Source organism: Leptopilina boulardi, unplaced genomic scaffold (assembly GCF_019393585.1).
Source record: "Leptopilina boulardi isolate dan_hultmark-lab unplaced genomic scaffold, ZJU_Lbou_2.1 LbouV2_224, whole genome shotgun sequence".
Classification (NCBI taxonomy): Eukaryota; Metazoa; Arthropoda; class Insecta; order Hymenoptera; family Figitidae; genus Leptopilina; species Leptopilina boulardi.
In genome coordinates, this window is record NW_026137779.1 from 3,428,358 (window position 1) to 3,456,083 (window position 27,726).

A 27,726-nucleotide genomic window follows, 5' to 3' on the forward strand; every position below is an offset into this window, starting at 1 on the left:
GCTAAAACAATTTGCTGCAAACTTGCAATGCAAACAGTAGATATATCGTTATATGTCTCAATACTGCATTAAATTTCCCGTGCTAACTTGCAACTTGGCATAGTAAACTTGCTCCAAACAGTTCTGCTATCTGACAATGAGGGAGTTCAGAGCCTCAAGCAGCTTGCTGAGTTTGTCGGTACGGCTGACATGCGAGGAGTAGAAATTTGGTGCTGACTTTAAAACAAGATATTTTAAGTTAGAAAAAAGTTAGAGACTTCTAACATAGATGCATGCATGTTTTCCTACAACTCAGCCGTCAATCATTACTTTTCACCGCCTCGCTCCTGGGTTTTAGAGAAACATTCTCGAACATTTTTTAACATATTCCACTAACTACAAAACATATTTTACTTTTTCAAATTTTAACCCAATCTTTAAGTTTTTAGCTTTAATCTGCTTTTTTGAAACTTCAAAAATGTACCGCAAAACCTTACAAATTTTAGAGCTCTACTTTGGCGTCCTCTACGAATTATTATTAACAATAAAAAAACAAAACTAGTTTTGCTTTTTGTGGTTTTAACCCTTTCCGTGTTTGAGAAAAAATCCATGATGTGGTTCCAAAAACTTATTATATAAGGGTTTATGAGGTCGCTGAATTCAAATTTGACATTAAAAAAATTAAAAATATCTGATCCAAGATGGCGGACAAAAATATTAAAAATCAACCAGATTTGCTTGAAATTTGTTACTCGGGGGTTTTGGGGGTCACTGAATACGAATCCAATGTTAGTTTGGATACCAGTCACAAGAGGTAAAAAGCTTCTTCTGGTGGAGTCTCTTTAGAAATTACTCTAGGAGGAGTAACGAGTAATGGTAGTAATTTTGACCGTCGACGAAATTTTAATTAAAAGTTGCGCGCGCTAGTGGATGATAGAAGTGGAATCAATTTGTGATGTTACCAGTTAAGTCTTCTCTGCCCGTTCCTTGTTCAGAAAATAAGATTAAGAAAGTTAATGGTAAGAGAAAAGCTGTGGTGTTTTAAGAAAGAGATAAAGTGGGAACAAAGATAAAGCTGTTAACCATCTGGTATTGAAATGTACAACATCGTCCGATGTTACGTCCGGCTCTCGGTATCCAGTCATCGAAGGTGAGTAGGTCTTCGAGCTTGTTCAGAACATTGAGACTGTTTAGGTTTGAAAATATTAAATACTTTAAAAATATTAAATACTAGCTGTCGATCCCGCCTTCGACGGGTCTCGACATCTAGTGGCGTGTGACTAATAGTATTTTTGTACTAAAATTATGTTTTTTAATTACTATGTATATAGTATTCTCACCCGGACCATGTGTAAATTGATCAGAATTCATTTACATCTTCCTCAAACTTAAATTCCGATTTAAACTTAATTATACCAAATTATACATCTCACCCACACAGCACCAAAATCTAATCGAATATTCGATCACAAAAATACAGACACTCAAAAGAATACTATGATTATAAACGATAAAATACTGCATTTTCTATGGCTCTTTAATAACATTCGTCGAATATTTGCTTCTGTGTGGGTACAAATCTGTAATTTATAATTTCAGAATTGGACAAACAAATTCATTTTAGGACGCATAAATTCAATTATTACAATTACTTATTATTCGATTTTTTGATTCTCAAATTTTTGAACTAGAGACTTTAAATTTGCAATTTGGAATATTATTTTGACGTGAAAATCTTAATCACAGATCCTAAAAATACCCCTGAATTAAGTTTGAAAGCACTTGGTTACAATAATAGTTATTTGGATTTTTTAACCCCAAAAACAGTTTTATAGCTATATCTCAGTTTTAACTTTTTAATTTTTGAAAAATTAATCTAAAATGTGTCTAATTATCATTTAATACTCAAGTATAGAAAGTTTAGAAACAATCTATTAAGAAATAAATAATTTTTTATTATTCTAATTTTTAAAAAAGTAGCATATCTTCTGTACAAATTAATATTTTTTAACCGGAAATGGCTAAAATTTGAAGTTAGGCTAATACCTAAGAGACTGCCAAGTTTCACTTCAATTGTTTAAGGGGAGTCAACACCTTCATTTTGAATCTTTTGCGTTTTAATGATCGTAGGAAGATATATTTTTTTCTTGCATCATTTGGGTTCTAAAAACATACAGGATTGTCAAAAAAATAAAATCAAATTTTTTCCACACTTTTTTAATGATTCTTTAGAATCTCTTGCATGGATTTTCAAAAATATTAATTTTTTCAAAAAATAAAAATTCTAAAAAGGTCAAAAATTAAAATTTGGATTTTCAAAAATATTAATTTTTTCAAAAAATAAAAAATCTAAAAAGGTCAAAAATTAAAATTTTCTTTTTTTGACCACCTTATATGTTTTTAAGACCCAAATGATGAAAGAAAAAAATATAACCTCGTGTAATAATTTAAATTTAAGTGGGTCCAAATAAAGGTTGTCACCCCCCTTAAACCCTCCTTGCATGATACTGGAAGAAAATATTGCAGACATACGTACAGACACAAATTTTTTAACGGACATTTTTGGACTCCTTGTTCTTTATAACGACAGGCTACGTCAAAAATTTTAAAATCTGAGCAATGTACAGACAAAAGTTTGATTCTGATTTTATTAATATGGATTAATTAAATGTTAACAATCAATTGTTGTCGGCATAAGTTTCTATTTTTTCTTGTTATATTTTTAAAATTCTTTACCAGCTTCCCTTATTACGCGCGTTATTAGGTGAATTTTTTTTTTATTCTACATAAAAATCTTTGTTAAAGACCTAAAAGAAGTCATTTTTTTAAATAAGAGAACATTTTACAAAACTATTAATTTCAAAAAATTTTTAAGCTCAAAAATTAATTTTTCAATTTTTTTTTGATTTACCAATAATTATGGTAAAATTAAGTTAAAAGTAACTTAATTGTGTCAAAAAACACAATTATAAAAATATTGCAGCAATTTAAAAAAAATTGAATAATTTGAAAATTTTCGATTTTTTTAATTTTTTAAAAAAGAGACATAACTTTCGATCAAATTAAAATTTTTTAAATCTGTATGTTTATTAACCTAACTTGTGTTAATACCTAATACAGTGCCAAATTTCATGCAAATCGGTTGAGTCGTAAACAATGTTAATAGATATGTAATTAATCATATTGTGTATTAACATTGCACATATTTACCTAAATAATTAACCTAAAAATGTATTATTCTTCTATTAGATGGAGGATTGAATGTTCTAATGTCATATTTTTTATCAAACTTTTTTTTCAAAAATACCAGCATAAAAAGATAAAATTTTTCTATTTTGTTGATTCTTCTTTTTTTTAAAACGAATTTTCTTGTACAAGAAGTTAATTGATGAACATGTAGAAGAACTTGTAGGGGAATAGTGTCAGGGTTGGACACTTGTCAGGGTTGGACACTTGGCTTTTTTTAAATAAGAACACTAGCGCCACCTGTGTGCGTACGTGACGAATCTTCTAGTAGTATAACCTAACTTTTTGTGGCATTACATTTTTGGAGAATCAAAAGTAGCGTCTCTTGTGACTTCGGTGCAATTGAAGAGACAAAAAAAGTTTTGTTTGACTTGTGAATAAACCTAAAAAATGTGTAAAAAAAGCAAGAATTCGGCAAGATAAGCTTATTGAATGTATTGTGGGGTACATAATTTAAGAAGAAAAAAAGTGAAAAATCGAATCGCGACACATGTCTAGTTATGGTTGGTTAGCACAATTCGAAAATGATGCTTCTAGTTAGGGTTGGACACTTTATACAGTTAGGGTTGGACACCCATATTAATTATGAATTTGACACAATTTATAAATAAATTTTATTTTATTGATATTTCAGTGCAAAATTGTGCCAAAGATATTAGAAAAATAATACTTAAATTGTATAAATTTTGTTCATCATTTCATTGAGTTATTGGGAACAATAAAGCGTTATTTTTTATAATTTGAGTTCATTCCTTTTTTAAACCCATGAAGCTTTACAATTTGTAAACAATAAGTAAAGATAAACATGAAAAAATAAGAATAAAAAACATTACAAATGTTATTTTACGTTTTTACCAATAATGCGTTTCGATTTTCAAAAAGTGTCCAACCCTGACTGAAAAGTCCAACCCTGACTAGATTTTTTTTTTTTTAAATGTTTATAACTTTTTTAATTTTGGACCAATCAATTTACGGTCCACAGCAAAAGTGTTCCTCTTTTGTAGATCTTTCCACCCATATACCACAATTGACTGAATTTATCTAAACAAAATATTTATAAACAGAAAACCAAAACTGTGTCCAACCCTGACACTATTCCCCTACATTTTCTTGTATAAGCTTTTTCAGCCGGGAATTGAGCGTGTCAATGCAATAATCGTTCGAGCGCTTGGACACACGCTCTGATGGTAGTCGGGTAACTTTTACGTTGGAAGTACAATGTAGTACATTACATTAAGAAACTATGAAGGAAACTGATAGTTTTCTTGAGAAAGGATGTACTTCACTAATCTCGCTAATATAAATAAATTAAGTAATTTAAAAAAGTGGAAATTACTAAAAATTAGTTAGTTACATTAGTGTTGTGCGATAAAAGTCATTATATTATTTTTAATTGTTCAATGTGCAATGTCAAAATAATCATCACAATATCTATATTAATAAAATCAGACTTTTGTCTGTACATTGTTCAGAATCCAAAATTTTTGACATAGTATGTAGTTATGAACAACAAGGAGTCCAAAAATGTCCATAAAAAATTTGTGTCTGTATATATATGTGTGTATTAGGGCGGGTCAAATTTTTTTTCGATAAAGCGTATTGCAAAAACATAATCTATAGATTATTCTGAGCAAATTTGCTCAAAGAACCAGAGGTCTAAAACGAATTTCGAGCCCCCGAAATTTTCAAAATTGATATTTTTTAATTAATTTCAACTTTTTTTACTAAAATCGCCATAAAAATCGATTGAATAATAGGAGATTGCTCAGAATACGCTTATTGGAAAGGTAATTTTACTATCTTCTTGAAAAATTAACAATATTTGAGTATTTTTTTTTTTAAAGTGGAAATAGTAATTATTAATATTAAAAAAAGAGTTAAAATTGGATTTAAACTAATAAATTATCTTTTTTTGAAATTTTTTTAGAAAAAAAAAATTTTTTTCTGTATAAACCGTCTCAAAAACAGTAAAAAAAACTTGAATCACTTTAGTTACTTCGTAGTTTAAATTAGATATGAACATTATTTTATATCATAGGGAAACTTTTTGAGTTTAATCTATAATTTTTATTTTTTAAAACTATTAATTGTGAAAAATAATAAGAGCTTTAAGACATAAAAATTTTAAATTGTAAAATATATTTGTCGTTTCAATTTTTTTACAATAATGTTAGTTTGAAAAATTTACTTTATTTTTAAAGTTTGGGTCGAGGCTTGACTTTGGCTCGAGGCTCACGTTAGGCTCAAGGCGTGAGTTTGGCTCGAGGCTCATGTATGGCTCAAGGCTTAAGTTTAGCTCAAGGCTCATGTATGGCTCAAGGCTTGAGTTTGGCTCGAGGGTGGCTTTGTCTCGAGGCTCACGTTAGGCTCAAGGCTTCAGTTTGGCTCGAGGCTCATGTATGGCTCAAGGCTTAAGTTTGGCTCAAGGCTCATGTTTGGCTCAAGGCTTGAGTTTGGCTCGAGGCTCATGTATGGCTCAAGGCTTAAGTTTGGCTCGAGGCTTGGCTTTGGCTCGAGGCTCACGTTAGGCTCAAGGCTTAAGTTTGGCTCGAGGCTTGACTTTGGCAAAACTTAAGCCTTGAGCCATATATGAGCCTCGAGCCAAACTCAAGCCTTGAGCCAAAGCCAAGTTTCGAGCCAAAGCCAAGCCTCAAGCCAAACTTAAGTCTTGAGGCATACATGAGCCTCGAGCCAAATTCAAGCCTTGAGCCTAACGTCAGCCTCGAGCCAAAGCCAAGCCTCGAGCCAAACTTAAGCCTTGAGCCATATATGAGCCTCGAGCCAAACTCAAGCCTTGAGCCATATATGAGCCACGAGCCAAAGTCAAGCCTCGAGCCAAACTCAAGCCTTGAGCCTAACGTGAGCCTCGAGCCAAAGCCAAGCCTCGAGCCAAACTTAAGCCTTGAGCTATACATGAGCCTCGAGTCAAACTCAAGCCTTGAGCCAAAGCCAAGCCTCGAGCCATACATGAGCCTCGAGCCAAACCTGAGCCTTGAGCCAAACATAAGCCTCGAGCCAAAGCCAAGCCTCGAGCCAAACTCAAGCCTTAAGCCAAGCCATGAGCCTAAAACTTAGTTTTTTTGTCACTTTTTAAGCTTTCAACATGGTGTAGCTCAGAAGGACTTGATTCTTGGAGGTTTTGACCTTAATATTTTTTGTTCAGGAGGTGATAATCTACAAAACTGCAAAGTTTAAAAAAATTTGACCGAAAATTTTTTTCCCCTATAGCGTGTGCGGGGTCCTTATAGGAAATTTTTTTTGAATTTTTCAACATTTTTTTCATAAAAAAATTTTTTAAGAACATTTTTGCATACGCATTATTTATATGAAAAAAATCACGTTTTATTTAGATCTTTATTAAATTTTTAGAATTGCCCAAAAATTCCCGGTTTTTTGGTAATTTTCCGGTCATTTCCCTGTTTTCCCAGTCCATTTTGAAAATCCCGGCCAACTCAGGAAATAGGTAGAGAAAAAATACGTTAAAAAAAACAAAAAGAATATTAAAATCATAATTTATTATTTAAAAGCCAATTTTAGATCTTTTTTTAATAATAATAATTACTATTTCCACTTTTTTTAAAAAAATACTTAAAAATTGTTAATTTTTCAAAAAGATAGTAAAATTACCTTTCCAATAATCGTATTCTGAGCAATCTCCTATTATTCAATCGATTTTTATGGCGATTTTAGTGAAAAAAATTGAAATTAATTAAAAAATATCTATTTTGAAAATTTCGGGGGCTCGAAATTCGCTTTAGACCTATGGTTCTTTGAGAAAATTTGCTCAGAATAATCTATAGATTATGTTTTTGCTATACGCTTCATCGAAAAATTTTCGACCATACAAATTGACCCGCCCTAGTGTGTATGTATCAAGAAGTCTAGAGACAGGAGAGTAAATTTGTCCCTTTTTTCATAGAGAGCATTCAGTCTACAGTGATATGTATATGAAGGAAATAATTGATTGCGTCAAGTACGTTTTTTGATTCTGCGCATCTTACACACACATTTACGAAGAAAATGTGTATATTCAAATTAATTTGTATTGAGCATATTGTAATCCGCGTAAATGGACAGCTGCTCAGCTGTTGCTCAGGAGGCAAATAGTAAAAAGATTATATTTATCGTAAACAAGGAAAATAATTAACTTAATTTTTTAAGTACCTTTTACAAGAACGTGTGAAAAATGAAATGTGAAAATATATGAAACATAAAATATTTGTTAGAAAAATATACAATTGCTTTACATTAAACCGGTGTTTTTTTAGGTTATGTCCAACAGCATTTAACCTTTCTATTTTAGACTCCTACAACAAAATAATGTTAATAATAAATAAAAGAAATGTGAATTAAAAATTTTAATAATATTACATTTTAACATTCTTAGGGTTTCGTGGCCCAGGCCCGAAAGCCATATAGCGAGACTCAGGCGTCCGTCCGTAGTTCTTATGTCTTAAGTCTTAAGTGTAAGATATAAGATTTAATTTAAGCCTATATAGAAGTCACTATCACGTCAGGTTAAGGAGAAAAAAAATACTGAAAACCCTCAAAAACACGGGTTTTGGAGACTTTACCCCAACTTTACTCAAAATCCTGACGTGATACGCAATTTTGTAACCCGGGATCGTGTTCAGGACACAAAAATAAATTAGAAACCACTCTGATATCTCAAAAAAATACCTTGTAAACTTGTTGTGTTGGTGAGACAGACAAACAGAGAGCGCTTATCGAAGACTGGATTCAGTGCAATGATTGTCACCTTTGGCTTCATGAAAATTACACTGAATTTAATTATAAATGTTCGAAACGTGAACAGAAGAAGAAAAGAAGACATTAATCACTTTAAATTAAGAATTCTGATAAAGCGAGAAGCCAAAAAATGATTTTAAAGTATTGGCCATCTCTCCCGTACGCCTATGGCCATCTCCCCCGTACATTCCGGAAGAGATGGCCAAACGTGTTTTTTGAAAAATGTTAATTTTAAGATTGTTTACATTTAAAAAATGAATCATTTCTATTATTATTTGTAAGTTAAATGTTCGATGTTTAATTAGCAATAAAAGTTAATATATAAATCACTTTCTTCTTATTTTTACAGGCCTTTAAAAAAACTATGGCCAACTCCCCCGGACGTACTTATGACTTATGTTTAAGTCTTAAGCATAAGTATTGATTCTTATGCTTAAGTCTGCTTAAGCAAAAGACTTAAGACTAAATTTTTTTTAAAATGATTGTAAATATTGAAAATGACCCATTCGAAGTCACAAAACCTTATGATGTTGCTTCTGGTACTGATTTTTTAATAATTATTATTCTTAGATATTGCTATAATTAAAATATAAATAATATGAGCTAATACATGTACAATATGACATATCTCGTCCTTTGGAAAGGGAAATAAAGTTCGATGATTTTCTTTAACTTCATCATTATCGTAACAATTTGCTACACAACACTTTCCACTCATTATCGATAAAATTTAAGTTAACTTAATATTAAAAATTCACCTATTGTTTAAACTACCAGTCTTTCAGACAGCCATTAAAAAAACAAATCACATGTGATATTTATGCGCAGAACCAAAAAATAAATACTTGACGCCTTCACTGCAAAAAGAAGTATCTTATTATAAGATACATTGGAAGCAAGTTACCAAAAGTATCTTCCTATCCATCTTATATCTTAAGAAACTAATGCATTTTAAGTTGTTTTAGATAAATTAGAAGCAAGTTATAAAAAACATTTTCAAAAGGCGACCAAAACATCTTAAAATAAGATACTTCTTTTTGCAGTGTTCTAGGTACGCCCTCATATAATACCATATTTGTCTTACCCCCACTACTCTACTTTACTTTCCTGTCTCTAGTCTTCTTGGTATATATGTATGTCCATAATATTTTGTTCCAACATCACGTAAGATTGGTTTTGACCGATTGAAGTGAAACTTGGCAGTCTCTTAGGTATTAGCATAACTTAAAATCTTTACCATACCCGATTAAATGAATACTTTCTCATTTATGATGAGAATGTAAAAATATTGATTCGTATGGAAGATATGCTACTTTTTTAAAAATTCAAAAAATCAAAAATTTTCAAATTATTCATTTCTTAATAGATTGTTTCTAAACTTTCAATACTTGGGTATTAAATGTTATTTAGTCACATTTTAGCATAATTTTATAAAAATTACAAGGTATTCATATACATACCACTGTAGACTCAATGCTCTCTATGAAAAAACGGACAAGTTTACTCTCCTGTCTCTAGTCTTCTTGGAATAAACATTCCACAAATGAGGGCCTTCATTTTGGCCGAAACGTATGGAAGTTAAAATTTTACTAAAGGAGTAATTTCTTTCAATCCTGACTCTAAAGCCAAAAATACCTACATCAAATCATTAACAATCATTGTTAGTTTCGCAATTACTTGTTTTTCATAATAAGTTTTATTTTATTTAAACTTTATAATAAGAGTTAATGTGATTAATAGAAAGTATTCTTTATTTAAAAAATACCAATGTATGATGTCAATAGTTTTTATATTATGTTATGTACTATGTTATGTTACATAATATTATTTACCAATATCTCGTGCTCACAAAAAACCTCACCGATTCAGACACACTAATGGAAGTTGCCAAAACATAAACTTCCAACAAAATAATGTTTATTTCCAAATAAATTAGTTTGGTTTCATATATCATTCATATACCATTTAATCCGAACGAGGTCATTGATATATTTTTTTGTAAAACTAAACGTTAAAGACTTGTCATCAATGATCAATGAAAATGTATGACCTTCGAGAAAGTTTTGAAAATATTTAATCGAGTTATGAATCGCGGTAAGCTCACGATCATAATTGCTTCAACATTTTGCTGTGTAGCAGGTTTTAACCTAAATTTTAAATTCAACTTACGTATTATGAGACGATGCAATCCAATAATGCGATAGAGGCTTTGTCATGTCTTGAAATACACTATCATACGTATTATCCCAAATATCATTTTGTTTTGAAAATAGAAAACTGATGAATTCTGAGATGGTAAAATATGGCTCTTGTACATCTCGTTGTGGATCTTGTAAGTAATCTCGAATAAATTTTGACACATCTTGTTTCTTCTTTCCCAAAGGGTTGTCTTGTTCTATGGCAAGAAAATTTTTAAATTCTTCTAAGGACACAATTTTCTCTTTTTTCAGGTTGCTTAATATATGATTCCATTCCGTAACATTCTAAAATAAATTTTTTTTTTAATTTTTCTACTAAACATAACTATTATTATGGTTATATGCTGTAGCAAGATAAGCTACATTTAGAAAAAAATGCTAAAATAGTTTTTGCTATTGAATTTTCCGTTATTGATTCAAAAACTATTTTATTGTTTTAAAGCCTTATTACCTGAAAGAAAAAAACAAATATTTTCTAATTAACAGTATAGTGCTGTACAATTACTGTTATAGTGTAAATTGATTTTATAGTAAATCTAAGATAATTCATTGATTCTTTGACACTTTACAATAGAAAGACATGATTGACAAATTTGAAGAAAATGTATGTAAATTGTAAATTTGAATCAAATAAAAAAATTTTTCCTTTAAAAGAAAAAATTTAATGGATAAATAGCATATATGCTTTTATTTTAATGAACAGCGTATTTATTATCAACGGATTTCACGAAGGCTATGTTTGAACTGACACCAGCACTGCTATAACAAATTTGGGGGCCTATTATGACTGAATTTAGCTTGAAAATGCTCTACTGCAGCTAACTGTAAGACGAAAAATCCTGATTAACAACTTCCACTTTTTGGGCTAATGTCCGGGTTTTTTCGATTTGGTCCCACTGTGGGCCGGTTACGTGAAACGACTCGTATTTATTCGCGTATACCTTCAATATTCTAATATTCTTGATTCAAAACATTTAACATGAGCAATATTAAAAAACGCTTTTCTTTATTTAAAAGTTTCTAAGACAAATATATCCATTTTTGAAAAATGAATTTAAATTTCAGTTGTGAGAACAATAATTTTTAATATTGTCCTTTTTACAAAAAGTATTACCTTTTTCAATGTCTTGTTAAAATGTGAAATCTACATTACAACAATAAGAAACTTTAGTTTAAAAAAACATATAGCTAATAAATAGTTAATAAGAATTGCGTATTAGTGTGTGAAGAAAGTAAGCTATCTTATAAAATATTACTTACTTGTTCACTGAAGATAAGTTTGTGGTAAAGACTAACGAAATCATCAAACCCCAATTCAGACCTCTTTTTAATATCCACTTCTTGAAAAAGCTCCCTTAACTTATTAGTTGCAATTTTACAATGAACTTTTGGCAAAAATGCTTTTAAATCTTTTAGTGTTACCCTGAAAATATATCATTTTTTAAATTAATTAAACAGAATAAAACAATCTATATATGTATGACTAGGGTTCACAGAGGGCCAGAAGTTCCTATTTTGTGGCCAAAAGTCAATTACCGAAATATAAAATATGAAAGTATTTTTCTTTTAGTAGACATTTCAAAGTATATAAAATTTAAGTATAAAATTATTCATCATTTTAGATTATATTTAGATGCTCAAAAGTTAGAAAATTGAATATAGTAATTGACAGTTTAGTGCAATAAGTCATTTTTTTCTCAATAACACAGATCCATAAGGTTTTTTTTAGATATCAGGTTTCTAATGTATTTTTGTGTGCTGAGCACGATCCCGGGTTCCAACATGGCGTATCACGTCAGTATTTTGAGTAAAGTAGGGGAAATTAAGCCAAAAATCGTGTTTTTGAGGGGTTTCAGTATTTTTTTCTCCTCAAGGAGTTAGGTGGGTTTCATCTTTTAATTTATTTTTCGGCTTAAAAAGTAGATTAATATGTCCAGAATATTGTCCCAAAATTCCAAATCCATTGGAGTAATTTTTTAAGACATAGAGCCTTCTAAATTTCCCCCCACGTCAGCCTGTCGCGACTCAGGTAAACTGGACACAGCTTCTTAGCTATTGTTTTTCTGTCCCTCTTGCTTGTTCACACTCTTCGTCACGATTTCTCGAAAAGTTACAAACCGCTCTTGTTCATATTTGGCACACATCTTCAAAATAACATTATTTCGTGTTTAAATGAAGGATTTTGTTCAATTACAACTAATATTACATGCCAAAACGTGGTGAAAATTCCACTAAAAATTACATTTTTTTCAAAACTCAGCCAAAAATTCAAATTTTAAATTTTTTCTTTTTCCTTCGTTCAAGCACGAGCCATAGGCATCTACTAACTGAAAATATTTGGTTTTTTAATTTCTGATGAATCTGTCATGACTTATGCTAACTAGGCCAAAACAACTTTTTTTGAAGGCTCATAGAAAACGAGATTCCAATGGCTGAACTTTTAATATTCCTAATAGTCCTTTTGATATGTAAATTTTTTAAATAAAATATTTCATTTCATCTATTAGAAAAAAATTCCTAAAAATATTCTTTTTTTAGGGCTTTGAAACCCACCTAACCCCTAAACCTGACGTGCTAGAGACTTCTGTATAGGCTTGAATTAAAGCTTAAATCGTTCATTTTAAGAACCATATGCACAAGATAAAAAATTTTGAAATTAAAAAAAATGGAGTTAAACACACTAAAAAATTTATTGTTGACTTTAACCCCATTTTTAAATATTTTTTTTTTTATATCGCGCATATGGGTCTTAAAGTGTTCTATTTAAGTTTTAATTTAGGCCTGTAGCACATCTGTAGCATGTCGTATTAAGGAGAAAAAAATACTGAAAAACCTCAAAAACACGGATTTTGGGGTCCTTACCCCTCACTTTACTCAAAATCCTGATGTGTTACGCAACATTGGAAACTACTCCAATATCTAAAAAGTCTTATTTTGTAGACCTGTGTAACGAAGTAAAATTAATTTTTACGAGATTATTCTTGTATAAATATGTGTGAAATTTTAGTAAAATAATTGAATTACATAATAATAATCTGCTTGGTCTGTCCATCAATCCTACATGAAAAAAATTACGTGAAATTTATCTTAAAAATACTTCAATTTTATGCTAAATTTTGTTATTAGATAAACAGATAGATAAAAAACATACGTTACGTAAATTATGTAAAATAGGTAAGGATTCTTTAAAATTTCAAAATCGGGTGGGATCCACAGTAGCGAGTTAAGCGACACGATGTAGGCCGCGTAAGTTTCTGCTCATTTGCATTTTTACATTCTCATCATAATGAGAAGGTATTACATTTGAGCGATTTTGAGCCTTCTCTACACACTGAAAAAGTCTTGGGCGTTTAGAATTCCCAACGCATGTATGAGAAGCACCAAATAAAGAGATTCTGCACAACTTCATTGTGGGGCTAACTGTTTCCCATCTTGGATGCTCTGAGTGCCCAAGTCTGATGCTGCAGCATCACCAAATCTTGGTAACAATAACGTGGAACATCTGCTCGCCCAACATTTAGCATAGAGGTTGCTCAAAATCATGCTCCAGACACTCCAAAGCAAAGAGCTACTGCATTTCCACTGTTGGAACTGCTGATCGCTTAAGACTTTTTCAGTGCACTGAGGAAACTGTTTGGTATCATCTACTGAAGTTTGGTTCTCCAAACCAAATTTTTTATTTGATATATGTGCAACTAATCCGTTTGGTTCGGGCTACTAAATTTTTTCGTTGAATCATTTTGTTCGGTCTACCAAATTTTTTGTTTTGCACAACTAACTTATTGTTTTTAAGCAAACAAAAAATTTAGTTAAATGAAAAAATTTTTTCTTTTCTCAACCAAATTATTTTTTGGCTCACACTTATATTTTTTATTTTTCACTTAATTTTATCACTTTTGTTATACTCTTTTATTCTTTTCGCTTTATATTACCTACCACCCTATGTCTACTTAAATTAATTTCTATTGCGGAAAAACCTAACACTGCTGGGGATCGAACCCTCAGACTACGCAACGCAAATCAAGAACGCTGACCACTACACTAAGAATCTTAGTGACAATGTGAGTGTAAATTATTTTCATAAAGTATACAGGCTGGAGAAAAACTTCCGTTTTTTTAACAAGCTTTATTCTCTCTGTTCGATATGCATCACTACACACACTTTTTTACCGAATTTCTGAAACATATAAAAAAAAAATATAAAAAACATATTAAAATATTTTTAATAATAATGGACAAAAACTAAATTTTTTCCATTCTCAATTTCATTGACATTTAAAACTTAAATCGTCCTATCTTGAACAAATTTTCATGAAATCAATTAAAAATTGACATACTTACGTATCAAGGTCTACCAAAGACGATAAAATGGTTAAAACATTAAAAAAAAATTATTGCAAAATTATTTGTTAATGTAAATAGAGAACTGTCAGTAAATACGTTTACTCAACTTTGACAAGAAAAAGTATGCGGGGAACTTTCGAGTTGACAAAACTTCCAGTGAGACATTTGTTTATTAATATGTGAAGAAGTTTTTCGGAAAGTTTTGTTTAAATCGGATTAAAAATAAAAAAGTTACATAATGTTTAAGAAAATCACGGTGGGTTTTAAGCGATTATTATGAAAAGTCAAAATAACCAAGATTTTTCTTTTGGGATGTTTTCTACAACAAAAAAGAAGATGTTTGCAACAAAAATGAAAATCATCCATCGGTCCCTTTTTGAGAAAATTGATTTTTTCTACAAAATCGCATGATTCCTCGCTTTTGAATAGTATGAATTTTTTGTTTTCCTTTTCTTTTTATTTATTTTTCAAGTTGCTATATAGAAGACGAATAAACGAATTGCTACTGGATGTAAACATCCTGGCAATATGAAATGACACCGTGTCAATGCCGATGGAGGAGGTTATTAACGAACTTGAAAATAATGGTGCAAATACAAAACGGTCGGCTCAAATATTAAGGGAGCGGTTGTTACGTTTGCGAGCTCGTATGGTGTTTGGAGAATTAATGTCCGTCCCATGGTATGGAAGATATGACAACGCGAATTCGAAAAAGGTTTTATCGGTAGAGGTTCTCAACCAACCATTAGAGGATGTGGGAGGACAATGGCAGGATTCATCTCAAGTCGACGAACAGTTGGAGGGAAATGCATCGGCATTAGCCTCTGAGTCAAGTGACGTGATATTAGAGAACCCGATCAACCAGGGCGAAAACGGGGCGGCAAGTGGGGAAGGTAGGGATGACATCATGGTGTCAATGGCCGAGGAAGGATTGTCGACTCACATGCCGAGGAACACAATCCCAACCATGTCACGGTCAACGCCCACGATGACTACTAAGGTCACACAGTCCTTGCCAACCAGTGGCATCACAACGCCGAGTTCTGTGTCGAGTTCGTGAAGTTTGGATCTGGGAACAATTAATTGGCCGTTTTATAACTATAATCCGAGTGGGCAGAGTGGTAACATGGGCCAGGGTGCCAATACACGATGTTTACAGTGTCCTGGCCATAACGAGGCGACCCAAAGATGGACATCGGGTACAACAACATATGTTGTAACGACCTCAGCAACACTACCTAGTGTTTTAAATGTAATTAACCCTCCGTTCGTTACCAAAACTGGTATCCAGCCAGGAGCCTGGAGCAGCGGAATATTACCTAGTGTAACTAACACGGGAGTGATTCCAAAAGTGTCAAACACTAATTACACAAGGAATTTAGGTAATACTGGTTAGCGCCCAGATATGCCTCGACCAGGCGTGCAACAGAAGACAGTGTTGAACCCGCCAGAGAAAGAAGAGTAGGAACTACTACTACTATTTACCAAGTAAATTGGTAATTGTGCACAATCACCAACAGAAATTGGAAAATGTACGAAATGTCTAAATTGAATCAAAGATTTCTCACTCGTACCAACTACCTTGGTAAATGTAGATAGTTACCACAAAAAGGGGAAAATGGAAGTGCCGGACATATCGAATTAAATTCCGTAGAAAGAATAGGTTTCACAACTAATCCTTTTCTTTTGGTCGTCGATTTTTTTTGGCACGGTTCACACAGACTCAAGTACAGCATTACCATCTCTACTGTAACATTTACGTATTTTGCGTTCACCTCTGTCGTTGTCTTCTTTCGTCCACCATGGCCAACATTTACATGGGCATTATGGATCACGTCAAAAATATTTTCGTTTGATACAAAATATTTCACTTCCTCATTATTGCCTTTAAGAGGCAAAATTAATTTCTGCTCATTCCTTATTGTTATCACGTCATATCGACGCAAACGTCGAAAATCAGCACTCGTTTTCTTTTTTATTTTTAATTTCGCATCACACACTTCTTTCAACACCTTATTATACTCTACTTCCGACAAATAAACAGAATTATTTTTTTTCCCTTCTATAATCTTTGTTGCAATTTCATAAAATTTTTTTTTCACTTCGGAAATTACAATTTCTTCACTCATTTTTACAGGCAAAATTTAAAATATACTCGCAATTTCACTGTCGAAAGCGAACTAAACGAAATACTGAGGTTAGCAGAATAAACATTCTATTCTAATTATTCTGTTTCCTTTATAGGCATTTGATTACTATTTAATTGAAATATAAAAAAAACAAACTATCTACATTTACCAAGGTAGTTGGTACGAGTGAGAAATCTTTGATTCAATTTAGACATTTCGTACATTTTCCAATTTCTGTTGGTGATTGTGCACAATTACCAATTTACTTGGTAAATGTACGAAATTTTTAATTTAAAACAGACATTTCTCACTTTTACCAACTGCAATTGGTAATTGTGCACATTAACCAGTAAATGTGCACATTTACCAACTTCGGGCTTTTACCGTAACATATATATATATATTAATTAAAACATGTAAAAATCTTATTTTATCGTTTAATAGGAGCTTAAAAGAGAAACTTTTCTCATTGAGAAAATAGTGGAGGAACCTGAAATTCATTCCAGTTCCATGGAAATTGGAGACGTAGATCCTTGCTGTTTGAATTTTGTAGGTGAAAACGAAACTGGAGGAGCGGATAATAATTTTTCAAATGAAATACAAAAAATGGAATGTGAAGCTCAGTGTCAAACCAATTTACAAATGCATGAACTATCTATTTTATTTGAAAAATTCACCCTTTATTCATCTGAAATAGAAATGTATAAAATTCGGGTAAAAAAGTTCGATCTTTCAGAAGAATCTTTTGAGAAAAATGATCGAAAAACGAAATATCTGACAGGATCAGAAAATTTTAAAGTTTTAAGCCTTTTGCATGAACTGGTAAAACCTTTCCTTTTTACTCGAAGTAATGCAAAATTAACAACTTTTCATCAATTAATTGTTACTTTAATGATTTTAAGATTAAACTTGCCGTTCAAGTATTTAGCTTACAGGTAACTTATTATTTTGTAAAATTTAATTATTAACAACATTTTCTTATGATCCAACTAGTGTTTTTCTATTTAGATTTGGTGTATCTCCTTTTTCCATTTCCAAATATTTTCGCAAATGCTTGCATGTTTTATACTGCTTATTCAAAATATTAATTGTGTGGCCTGATAAAGAAATTCTCCATTGCAAAATGCCTCAATGTTTCAAACAAACTTTTGGCAAATAAGTCACCGTAATATTGGACTGTTTCGAAATTTTCATCGGAAGACCGAGAAACCTATATTCAAGAGCTGAATGCTAGTCACATTATAAACATCATCAAACAGTAAAATATTTAGTTGGAATTACACCACAAGGCACGATTTGTTATATATCTGAAGGATATGGTGGTCGTACCAGCGACAAGTTTATTACAAATCATTCAGGATTTTTAGACCTTTTAGTGCCTGGATCGGTTGTGCTGGCAGATAGGGGTTTTAGGATTTCCGATGAAGTCAATCAATTGGATTCAAGTCTGAACATACCAGCTTTCACGAAAGGTATTTAAAAATAATTGTCTTATTCATTCTAATTGATAATAATTTTTCGAATTTTTTCATCATGGTCAGGGAAAAATTAATATTTTCTTTTGGAAATCAAAATTTAACTAACTATTTTTTTATTATAGGAGCTTTACAATTACATCCGAGAAAATTAGAAGAAACGCGAAATATAGCAAATGTAAGGATTCATGTTGAAAGGGTAATTGGCTCTTTGCGACAGAAATATGGAATACTGTCAGCAACCGTGTCAATTGCTCTTTTACGCACAAAACAAAACAATGTACGTATTTTAGATGAAATCGTTTCTGTTTGCTGTGCTTTGATAAATCTTTGCCCGTCCATGGTTTCTGATTAGTAGCATTGCATGCATGCCCTGTTGAAGATTTACCAGGTTTCCTTTCATTTTGAGAGTTTATTATTATAATTTTATGTTTATTATTAGATTGTTTCATATAAAATTTCCAAATTTTGTCAGAAAAATTGTTAATAATTCTTCCCCAAAAAGTCTATTAAAGAGTTTAAAAGTTAGTTTTAAAAGTGATTTTTTGTTGTTTCTTTGGGATTTAAAACTTGTAATATTAATTTGAAAATTCATAAACATCATTCACACTCGTTTTACCCATAACTGCAAAATTCTAAATTTTAATGAAACAATCCAATATAGTTCTTAGTTCATATTTAATCTTTAGAAATAATATTCACATGTTAAAAAGTTGTATAGAAAGTTATATTTGAGGACAAGTTATTTACATGTATAAATTAATATACAAAATAATTATTAGGTAATTCTCCATGTTCTTTTATGTTGCTATTTTTTATCAAATACCATTTAATGCTTTTTTCTAAATGGTTTAAGCAGAGGCTTTGTACTGGTTTATTTTTCTTTGTATGTTTATTTGATAATTTAATAATTTTTTTGAATGAAGGCTTTAATTTTGGTGTTCTTTTCGTTGTAATATTGTATTATTTAATAAATTTATTAAAGCAAAGTTGGACAAAGGTTGGGAAAAAGTCAGGGAAAAGGTAATGTAATAAATAATGTAACAAATCATTATATAATAATGAAAATATTTATTTTTAAAAAGGAATAATAAATAAATGATAATAAATAAAAAAGAGAAAGCAGTTTTGATTTTAAAATCTTCTATTATTTCCTCATCGCACATTCCTTAAGATTTCCACACTGCAAGTTTTGCAGAACCAATAAAGCGTCGAAATATTTACTAAGTTAGCGCACTCTAAATGAAACCATTTAATTTTGCACTCATCGTTTGAACATAATAAATATTCACGTCCATCTTCCTCTTGTTGGCAGTAACAGTACAACTCAACTTCCATTTTACTGTTAGCAGATGTATACCACCTTGCCAAAAGTTCGGGAACAATAACACTTTCATGAAATAAATTTGCTTTTTTTAAACTTTCTTGTAAGAAATTTTCGTTTATATAAATTCTCTCCACATGTAAGTAATATTTTGACCAAACTATAAAATCACAGTATGAAGTTTTAGAAACAAACATTTGTAGTTGAATCTGATAATAATAATCGTGACTTTCTTTTAAATGAAAATTTCCTTTATCATCTGTATATAAAAAAGTATTTTTTAATTTTGCAAATTCTAACAAATCCATTTTGTCTTTTAAACGATAAGGACACTTTATTTCTATGCATCCGATTCCACAACAATCACAATTTACAATTCCGTCAGGAGATGCCCCTATTATGGGATTTTCTATGGATATTAAAAATCCTGTTTCCTTCAACGTGAAATTGTTGTGAGATTGTGAAATATTTGCCAAATATTCTTTTTTAGCAATAGGCTCGTGACCTGAACCGTAGCTTGTTGCTTTAGTTTTAAATAGAATTTTTTTGGGGTAGCAAATAGACTTAATTAAAGATAAAGACGGTACTTCAATAGAAGTGTGACAAACTCTTCGAAACATTGACGACGAAATTCTGCCTGCCTTATATTCATACCATTCAAAGCTTTTGCTTTGATCTAATGTAATAATTTGCACATTTCTTCTTTCTTCTTCAGATATACTAAAATTTATTTAGACATTTTTTAATTCATCTAAAGAAAACGTTTCAAAACTCGCATCGAAAAAGTCAGTCAGTTTCATTGGAGATTGACCTTTCAGTTTTGACTTGGAGCGTTTTGAAGAGTGAGGTTCGACAATGGACAGTATTGCAGCAGAAGGACATATCTTATCCAGATTCTCCAAAAAATTTTTCATCATAGATTTCTCCAAAGTGGGCACTTCTTCCAACTTGGGATCTAAAAAAATTATTTTCACCGCTTAAATTATTAATACAATTCGCGTTAAAAAATTTGTGTTAAAAGAAAAGCTTAAATATAATCAGGGTTGCCACAAGTCAAGGAAGTTAATAAAAAGTGCTGGAAAAATGTTGTAAACCTAGATTTCCATTGAAATATTCATTTTTTATGAATTTATATAACAATTTTACAGAATTATTTGTAGAATTTTTATTTGACCCAAGTTTTATCTGTTTAAAATTTCATTTTTACGTCAAACCGAAAAAATTTTTACTTACGTTTAAATCAAGTTATATTATTTTAATAATGTATTAATTTCTTTTGAAAAAATTATTTTTTACTTAAATTTATAACAAGAAACAATTTCAAAAATACTGAATAAGTTGACATCGAGTGCACCAGTTTTCTTTATGAATATGAAATCTGGAAAAATGAGGAATATTTTTAACTTTAGGTCATTTCGTTTCGAGATCAACATTAAAAGTATATAGGGTCAGTTGGGGTAAATGTGGACAAAATCGCTATTTTTCACAAATTACGTAAGTTTCTTCCTTTAAAAGGTAATATTTGCGGGTTTATTTTTTTAAGTTGTTATTTACGTTCCCAGGATTAATTTTATGCAGCAGAAAAAGTTTAGATAATCTTTAAGCGCATGAAACTGACTGTCCCCATTTACCCCAAAATTTAGAAAATAGGTTAATAATGACAAGCTCTCCCCATTTACCCCAAAAATTTAAAAACTTAGGGTAAATGGGGACAGCTTGTCATTATTAACCAAATTGACAAAAATGAAAAATTCAAGTGAATTTCTGTTATAGGAGTCATAAGGAATAAGAAAAAATTTGGTATGATTTTTAAGTATGTTTTCTTTGAAATGCGAGACAAAATACTGAAACAGTTTGACTTTGATTTTCAAGTTTTTATGCATTGAGCGATAACTTTTTTTTATCTTGCTGCCAATTGTCAAGATAAAAGATTGGCAATACTCAAAACCTCTTGCAGGTGATCTGAGGTTAAAATATTGAAGTTGAACTTAATTTTAAAACTGTAAATTAAGCTCGAAAACTCCAAAATACTTTTCATTTTTTAATTTCAGTTGATCCAGTTAGAAAATATCTTGCTCATCGTAAAACACTTTGTTCTTAGAGAAACCATTGGTAAATTTTTGTAGCAGTCACAGTAATCGATATTATTATAAAATTAGAATTTTCGTTTATACTTTAAAATTTACATAATGTGATGGAGAAAATTTTATTCTAATAAATTAACAAATTTCTTTGAAAAAAAAATTCTTAAAAAATGGCTATTTTTTGGTCTCCTGGTATCATACTACCAAGTTTTATTTAAATTCATTAGCTTACTCCGAATTGTGATTTAAAAAATATCTCAATTGACAGATCTACAATAAAAGAATAATACAATAAAAAAAGTAAGTATATAAACTTAAAAAACAATTATTTTCATAAAATATAGTCAATTTTCATAGATATTTTTAGATTTATTCATGTTTACAACAAAAAATTTAAGTTGAAAGGAAAAAATAAACCGGGAAAAATTAGGACATGACTGGGAATTTTGTGGGACGAAATTAGTAGACACCCTGGAAAACGAAAATGTCAGGGAAAAATACAATTTTTTGTCTGAAAGTCAGGGAAAATTATTTTGAAATTTTTGTAGCAACCCTGATAATTTTTTTATTTCCGTAAAATGTGCAATGCAAGATTTTAAAAATTTAATTACCGAAATAATCAGTATTCTTGCCCCAATTAATGTCGTCAATTTTTTTCATTTCCACATCTCTCGGAGCTTTCGGAACGGGCCAAGCAGATAAACGGTCACTGCAAGAAGTTTCTTCGTCCAGTTGATGTCTAAAGTGCAAGGAGAATGCTATTGCAGCAACATGACTGCATACTTCCCCTAATCCAGCCATGCAATTACAATGTGCACTAAGAATGCTCCCATTTTGCGCGTTAATGAGCCATGCTTTCAAATTACTCTCATTCATACTCTGAGAATGCTTAACCTAAAAATTTCAATAATAAATATTTAAAAATTATCTTAAAAAAAAAAATTTAAATAGTGATGTTTTGTATAATAGCTTATTGCAGGGCTTCTACAAAAATCTGAATTTGAAATGCCAGACATTTTCCCAATTTTCCCAATTTTTCCAGGTCCAATTTAAAAAAAGTTCAGAATAATTTCAAATCTAATTTCCTCGTCAAATAAATTAAATTATTTAAAAATACTTAACGCAGTAATATTAATATTTTTAATATTCAAATTGCATTAATGAAAAAAGAAGAGAAAATAAAAAATAAAATACTAACCTCGCCTTTGACAACAAAGTTGTTGTTTACTTTTTTAAATTTTAATTTCTGCACGAAGCCAGCTTCATAATATTCAAATGCAGCTAAGCTTTTGTAAGCTTTCAACTCCTCTGAGGTGTAAAAAGATTTACTATAAATAAAATAGTTTACAATATCCAAATAATGCAGAACCGGCACTTCTACAACGTCTAAATCACAGTCTTTAGCTGCTAAATCATATGGATTAATATTATTAATGCACTTAATTTTTTCCTTGTATCTTTCTTTCACTTCTGGTTCAAGATTTTCGACATTGTAACACTTTTTTGGCATTTTTTGAAATTTATTTATTTGTTAAATCGAGAAGACCATAGCAAATATTATTAGAATACACGTTTGTCTGTCTTCGGACAAGCCGCTATTTTGAAAAATGACGTCACGCTACGTCACAAGTTGGACTGCCTTATTCACAACAACAAAAAAAGTAAAACGTGTGAAACGTCAATTTGATGAAAGAACAATAGATGAGGCTGTACAATCTCCAGAGAAAAAATTTGAAAAACAGTTCTTTAATCCTTTATTGGATACAGCTTTAACGTCGCTCAAAGAACGATTTGAACATTTAAACGATTTATCGGAAACCTGGGGTTTTTTATACAATTTAAATAATTTACCACGAAGGGAAGAACTACTCAAATGCTGTGCGGATTTACAAATTAAACTTACTGTTAATCGTAAATCTGATATTGAAGCTTCTTTACTGTGCGATGAACTAATTAGTATTAAATCATTCCTTACACTTGAAGTTAAAGGTGCTCCTATTAATGTTTTAAATTTTATTAAGAAACATAAGTTACAGGATTTATATCCAAATGTGTGGATAGCATTGCGAATTTTATTGACCATTCCTGTAACTGTCGCTAGCGGTGAACGTAGTTTTTCGAAACTAAAACTTATCAAGACGTATTTGAGATCGACGATGACTCAAAACAGATTAACCAGTCTAGCAACACTTTCAATCGAAAACGATATCGCTGAAAGTATAGATTTTTCTAAATTAATACTAGACTTTTCTGACAAGAAAGGTAGAAAGGGAAAGTTTTAAAATATGTATATATAAGATGTTTATTATTTGTTGTTTGTTTTCTTTTGAAGTAAATTATGTCTAAATTAATGTTTGTATGATTATTTATTTTACTTTGGGGCAATAAATTTTGGACTTAGTAACCAATATTCTTTTACTTTTAGCAATTTCCTTCCCTTACAAGGGGCGCCAGAGGTTTTTTGCCCAAGGGCGCAAAAGAGGCTAGGACCGGCCCTGAATATTAAAATTTCATTAAGTTAATTTGTATAGAGTTCAACAGTATAGAATTAAATGTATATTTTTCATGAAATTAAATATGTGTACCAAGTTACAGCTTCTTAGCTCCAAAACTTTAAAACTTAAGACGCGGGAACACGCTTTTTTCAGAAATTTCGAGTTTTTGGAATATAACTATATTCAATTCAATTTCAATCGGGTTCTCTATAATTTTCCTTTAATCTACTTGCAAAATAACGTATGTATACCAAATTTGAACATCCTAGCTCCAAAACTGTAAAAGTGCATGGGAGAAACGCATTTTTCCGAAATTTCGAGTTTTTGTACTGTAACTATATTAAATTCAATTTCAATCGGGTTTGCTATAAATTTCATTTAATCTACTCGCAAAAACACGTATGTATACCAAATTTGAGCATCATAGCTCCAAAACTGTGAAATTTAAGGGGGGGAAACATTTTTTTCCGAAATTTCGAGTTTTTGTACTATAACTACACTACTGTCGAAAAATGGCGGTACGACTAACCTGCGAGGAGTGGAAATTCGGTGCTGACTTTAAAGAAAGATATTTTAATTTAGAAAAAGTTAAAGATTTCTAACTTATTGTTAGATGGTTAGAAAGCTGATAAAATTCTGCTTCTGAATGTATATCAAGAAAATTTTTTTTCTTTTTTTTTGTATTAATAACACCGAAAAGATTTCAAGCAAAAATTATGCAATTTTCGTACTGTCGTACTAATGTTTTTGACTTCCGTCATAATCTAGAATAACGTATGGAAAAATTTGACAATTTTACAACATAATCTTTAAGATCTCAGCTTTAATTTTCATTTTTGAAACTTAAGAAATGTTTTGTAGTTCCTGAAATATGTTAAAAAATGTTCGAGCATGTTCTTTTACAAGCCAGCAGCGAGGCGGCAAAAAGGGATGATCGACGGCTGATTTGTAGAAAAACATGCTCGGACCTTTTTTAACATATTTCAGGAACCACAAAACATTTTTTAAGTTTCAAAAATTCAAATTAAAGCTGAGATCTTAAAGATTATGATGTAAAATTTTCAAATTTTTACATACATTATTCTAGATTATGCCGGAAGGCAAAAACATTAGTACGACAGTACGAAAATTGCATAATTTTTGCTTGAAATCTTTTCGGTGTTATAAATACAAAAAAAAGAAACAAATTTTCTTGATATACATTCTGAAGCAGAATTTTATCAGCTTTCTAACCTTTCTAAGTTAGAAGTCTCTAACTTTTTTCTAACTTGAAATATCTTGCTTTAAAGTCAGCGCCGAATGTCCACACCTCGAACGTTAGTCGTACCGACAATTTCCAACGGTAGTGTATATTAAATTCAATTCCAATCGGGTTTGCTATAATTTTCCTTCAATCTACTCGCAAAAATACGTATCTATACTATTTTTGAAGCCCAATGGGTTAAAATGACTTGATTAGAGGGGGGACAGGATTTTGTGGATGGACATGAGTGAAACCATAAAGGTTCCGTTTTGGTTCACTGCGTGAATTGAATCCTAAAAAATAATTCCAGTGCATAGGATTCAACTGTATACAGTTCAACTGTATAAAGTTTTAAAGCATTATTTCAGTAAAATAGATTGTATACAGTCCCACTGTGTAGGATTAGTCGTATACATTTCCCCTGTATACAATCCAAATGTGCAGAATCTAAACCGCCCCTTTTCAAGGTTCTTTTTTTAATTTATAAAATTTTTGGATAATGTGCCATTTTAAAATATTATGCCCAGGTACAAGTATCACGTCAAAAATGTCTGACCTTTAATTTGATGGTCTAGATTTTAAAAAAATCAAAATGAGGCAACAATATTGTCGATTAAAGTTTATTTTTTAAAAACAAATTTGCATCTGTTTCAAAAAATTTTAAAACTCATTGAATCCACTCCATAATTGTTAATCGGGGGTTTTCTGGGTCGCTGATTATTATGAATCTGAGTTCGGTTTTCAAAAATGCAAAATGGCGGATCCAATTTGTCTGATTACAAATGTTAAAGAACATATATCGTATTCGATTTTTATATTTACTAGCGCCTCTGACTGTCGCAAGCGGTCGTCTTCGTTGCTTCTGTTCCTTTTTCAATTTCCATTTTATTTTTTTCATTTTAAAAAATAATTTAATTTCTTCTTGCTCTTTTTTATGTTCCATTTCGGTTCGAAATGTAAAGAAAAAATTTATGAATGTGAAATAAGAGAGAGTGATTTACGTTACAATCTCTCTTGCACTAATCACTTTCTGCTTTTTTATTTTTAAATAATTTAAATTTCTGATAAATTGTAAAGTATAATGTAAAGTTAGTGAAAAGAAATTTTTCAGTTTCTTAAAGTAGTCACTGAAATGGTTAATTTAAAAAATTACATTCTGTAAATCAAAATTTTAAAAAATATCAAAAAATTTGTTTAAAAATAATATTTTTCGCTACCTACAATTCTAAATATGTTTATTTTTCTTTTACATAAATTATTTATTAATAACAAAGGAAAATAATATATTATATTACGTAAATGTTATTAAGATGTATTATATATTTTTAAATTATCGCGCCCTAATTATTGCGACCAATCAAGTGGCTTTAACTGAATAGGTTAGGTTCATTTCCACAACGTAACAGCTGTTCACTAATCTAAAAGCATAATAAAAAACTTAAAAGCGATTCGAAATTTATTTCCGCTTTGTGTAAAATAGTGTTGTAATGATTCATTTTTTGCATATATGCAATTTAAACATTTTCAATGTTTGTGTTTTTGATAAATAAGATTTATGTATGGCTCATTTCATTTAAATTGTCATATTCGTGTCCCTTGCCAAAAAAAATTATTTGATATAACCTTAGTTGAAATTAATTTGTTTATATGGTCAAAAGCAATAATTTTCAATAGTTTTTCTACTTACAAGGACATAAAAGTCATTTTCATAACATTGGCATAACAAAAAGCAGGCAAAATGTCATAAGTGTAATGCGTCCCCGGAGACATTTTCAATGTCAATGCTGCATAAGCAGCAGAACACAACAACGAAGTGTGTGAAAAAAACGAAAACGATATAAGTATAAATCTGCTCGTTTGTCATGGAGGCAGAAAAAGCAGTAACACTTTCGTAATTGAATTTCTGTCAACAGTGTAACGCCTTGAAAATGGTTAGAAAATATTTTGAATTTTATATCGGTATGGAATTTAATGTATTTTTGGATTCTCTTTCGAATGAGACCAACCCCGTCGATATAAGTATAACCGTTTTCATTTTATAAGCGAAAAACGAGCAAAATATCAACAGTGTAATGGTCATAAGTGTAATGCAAATTTGTATATATGGCTTCAGTAAACGTAATAAATCACAGAGGCCTACAAAATAAAACTTTTTTCTTTTATCTTGATATCAGAATGGTTTCTAATGTATTTTTGGGCGCTGAACACGATCCCGGATCTTAAAATTGCCTAGCATGTCAGGATTTTGAAAAAATTGGGGGTAAAAACCCCCAAGAAACATGTTTTTATGGGTGTTTAATATGATTTTTCTCTTTAACCTGACGTGGTAAAAACTTCAAAAAAGTTTGAAATTATAGCATAAATCGTGTACTACATGACCCGTACACGCAACCCTCCCCCCTAATTTTTTCCATAAAATGGGGTTATAACTTACCCCCAAAAAATTTTTATTTTAATTCT

At 30.6% G+C, this 27,726-nt stretch overlaps 1 protein-coding gene across 12 annotated transcripts in view; it reads right to left on the bottom strand.

The window, feature by feature from the left end:
* LOC127279858 (1-phosphatidylinositol 4,5-bisphosphate phosphodiesterase gamma-1) overlaps nt 1–27,726 on the bottom strand; it is a 449,077-nt gene that overhangs the window by 384,838 nt on the left and 36,513 nt on the right. For all 12 annotated transcript variants that reach the window (XR_007842717.1, XR_007842720.1, XR_007842718.1 and 9 more), the window contains 2 exons: nt 11,433–11,595; nt 10,144–10,457 (listed from right to left, as the gene is read on the bottom strand). Coding sequence is in view for 8 of the 12 variants with exons in the window: in XM_051302488.1 (XP_051158445.1) it covers nt 10,144–10,457; nt 11,433–11,595 (477 nt within the window). In the remaining 4 variants the exon portion in view is untranslated. The remainder of the gene's footprint in view (nt 1–10,143; nt 10,458–11,432; nt 11,596–27,726) is intronic.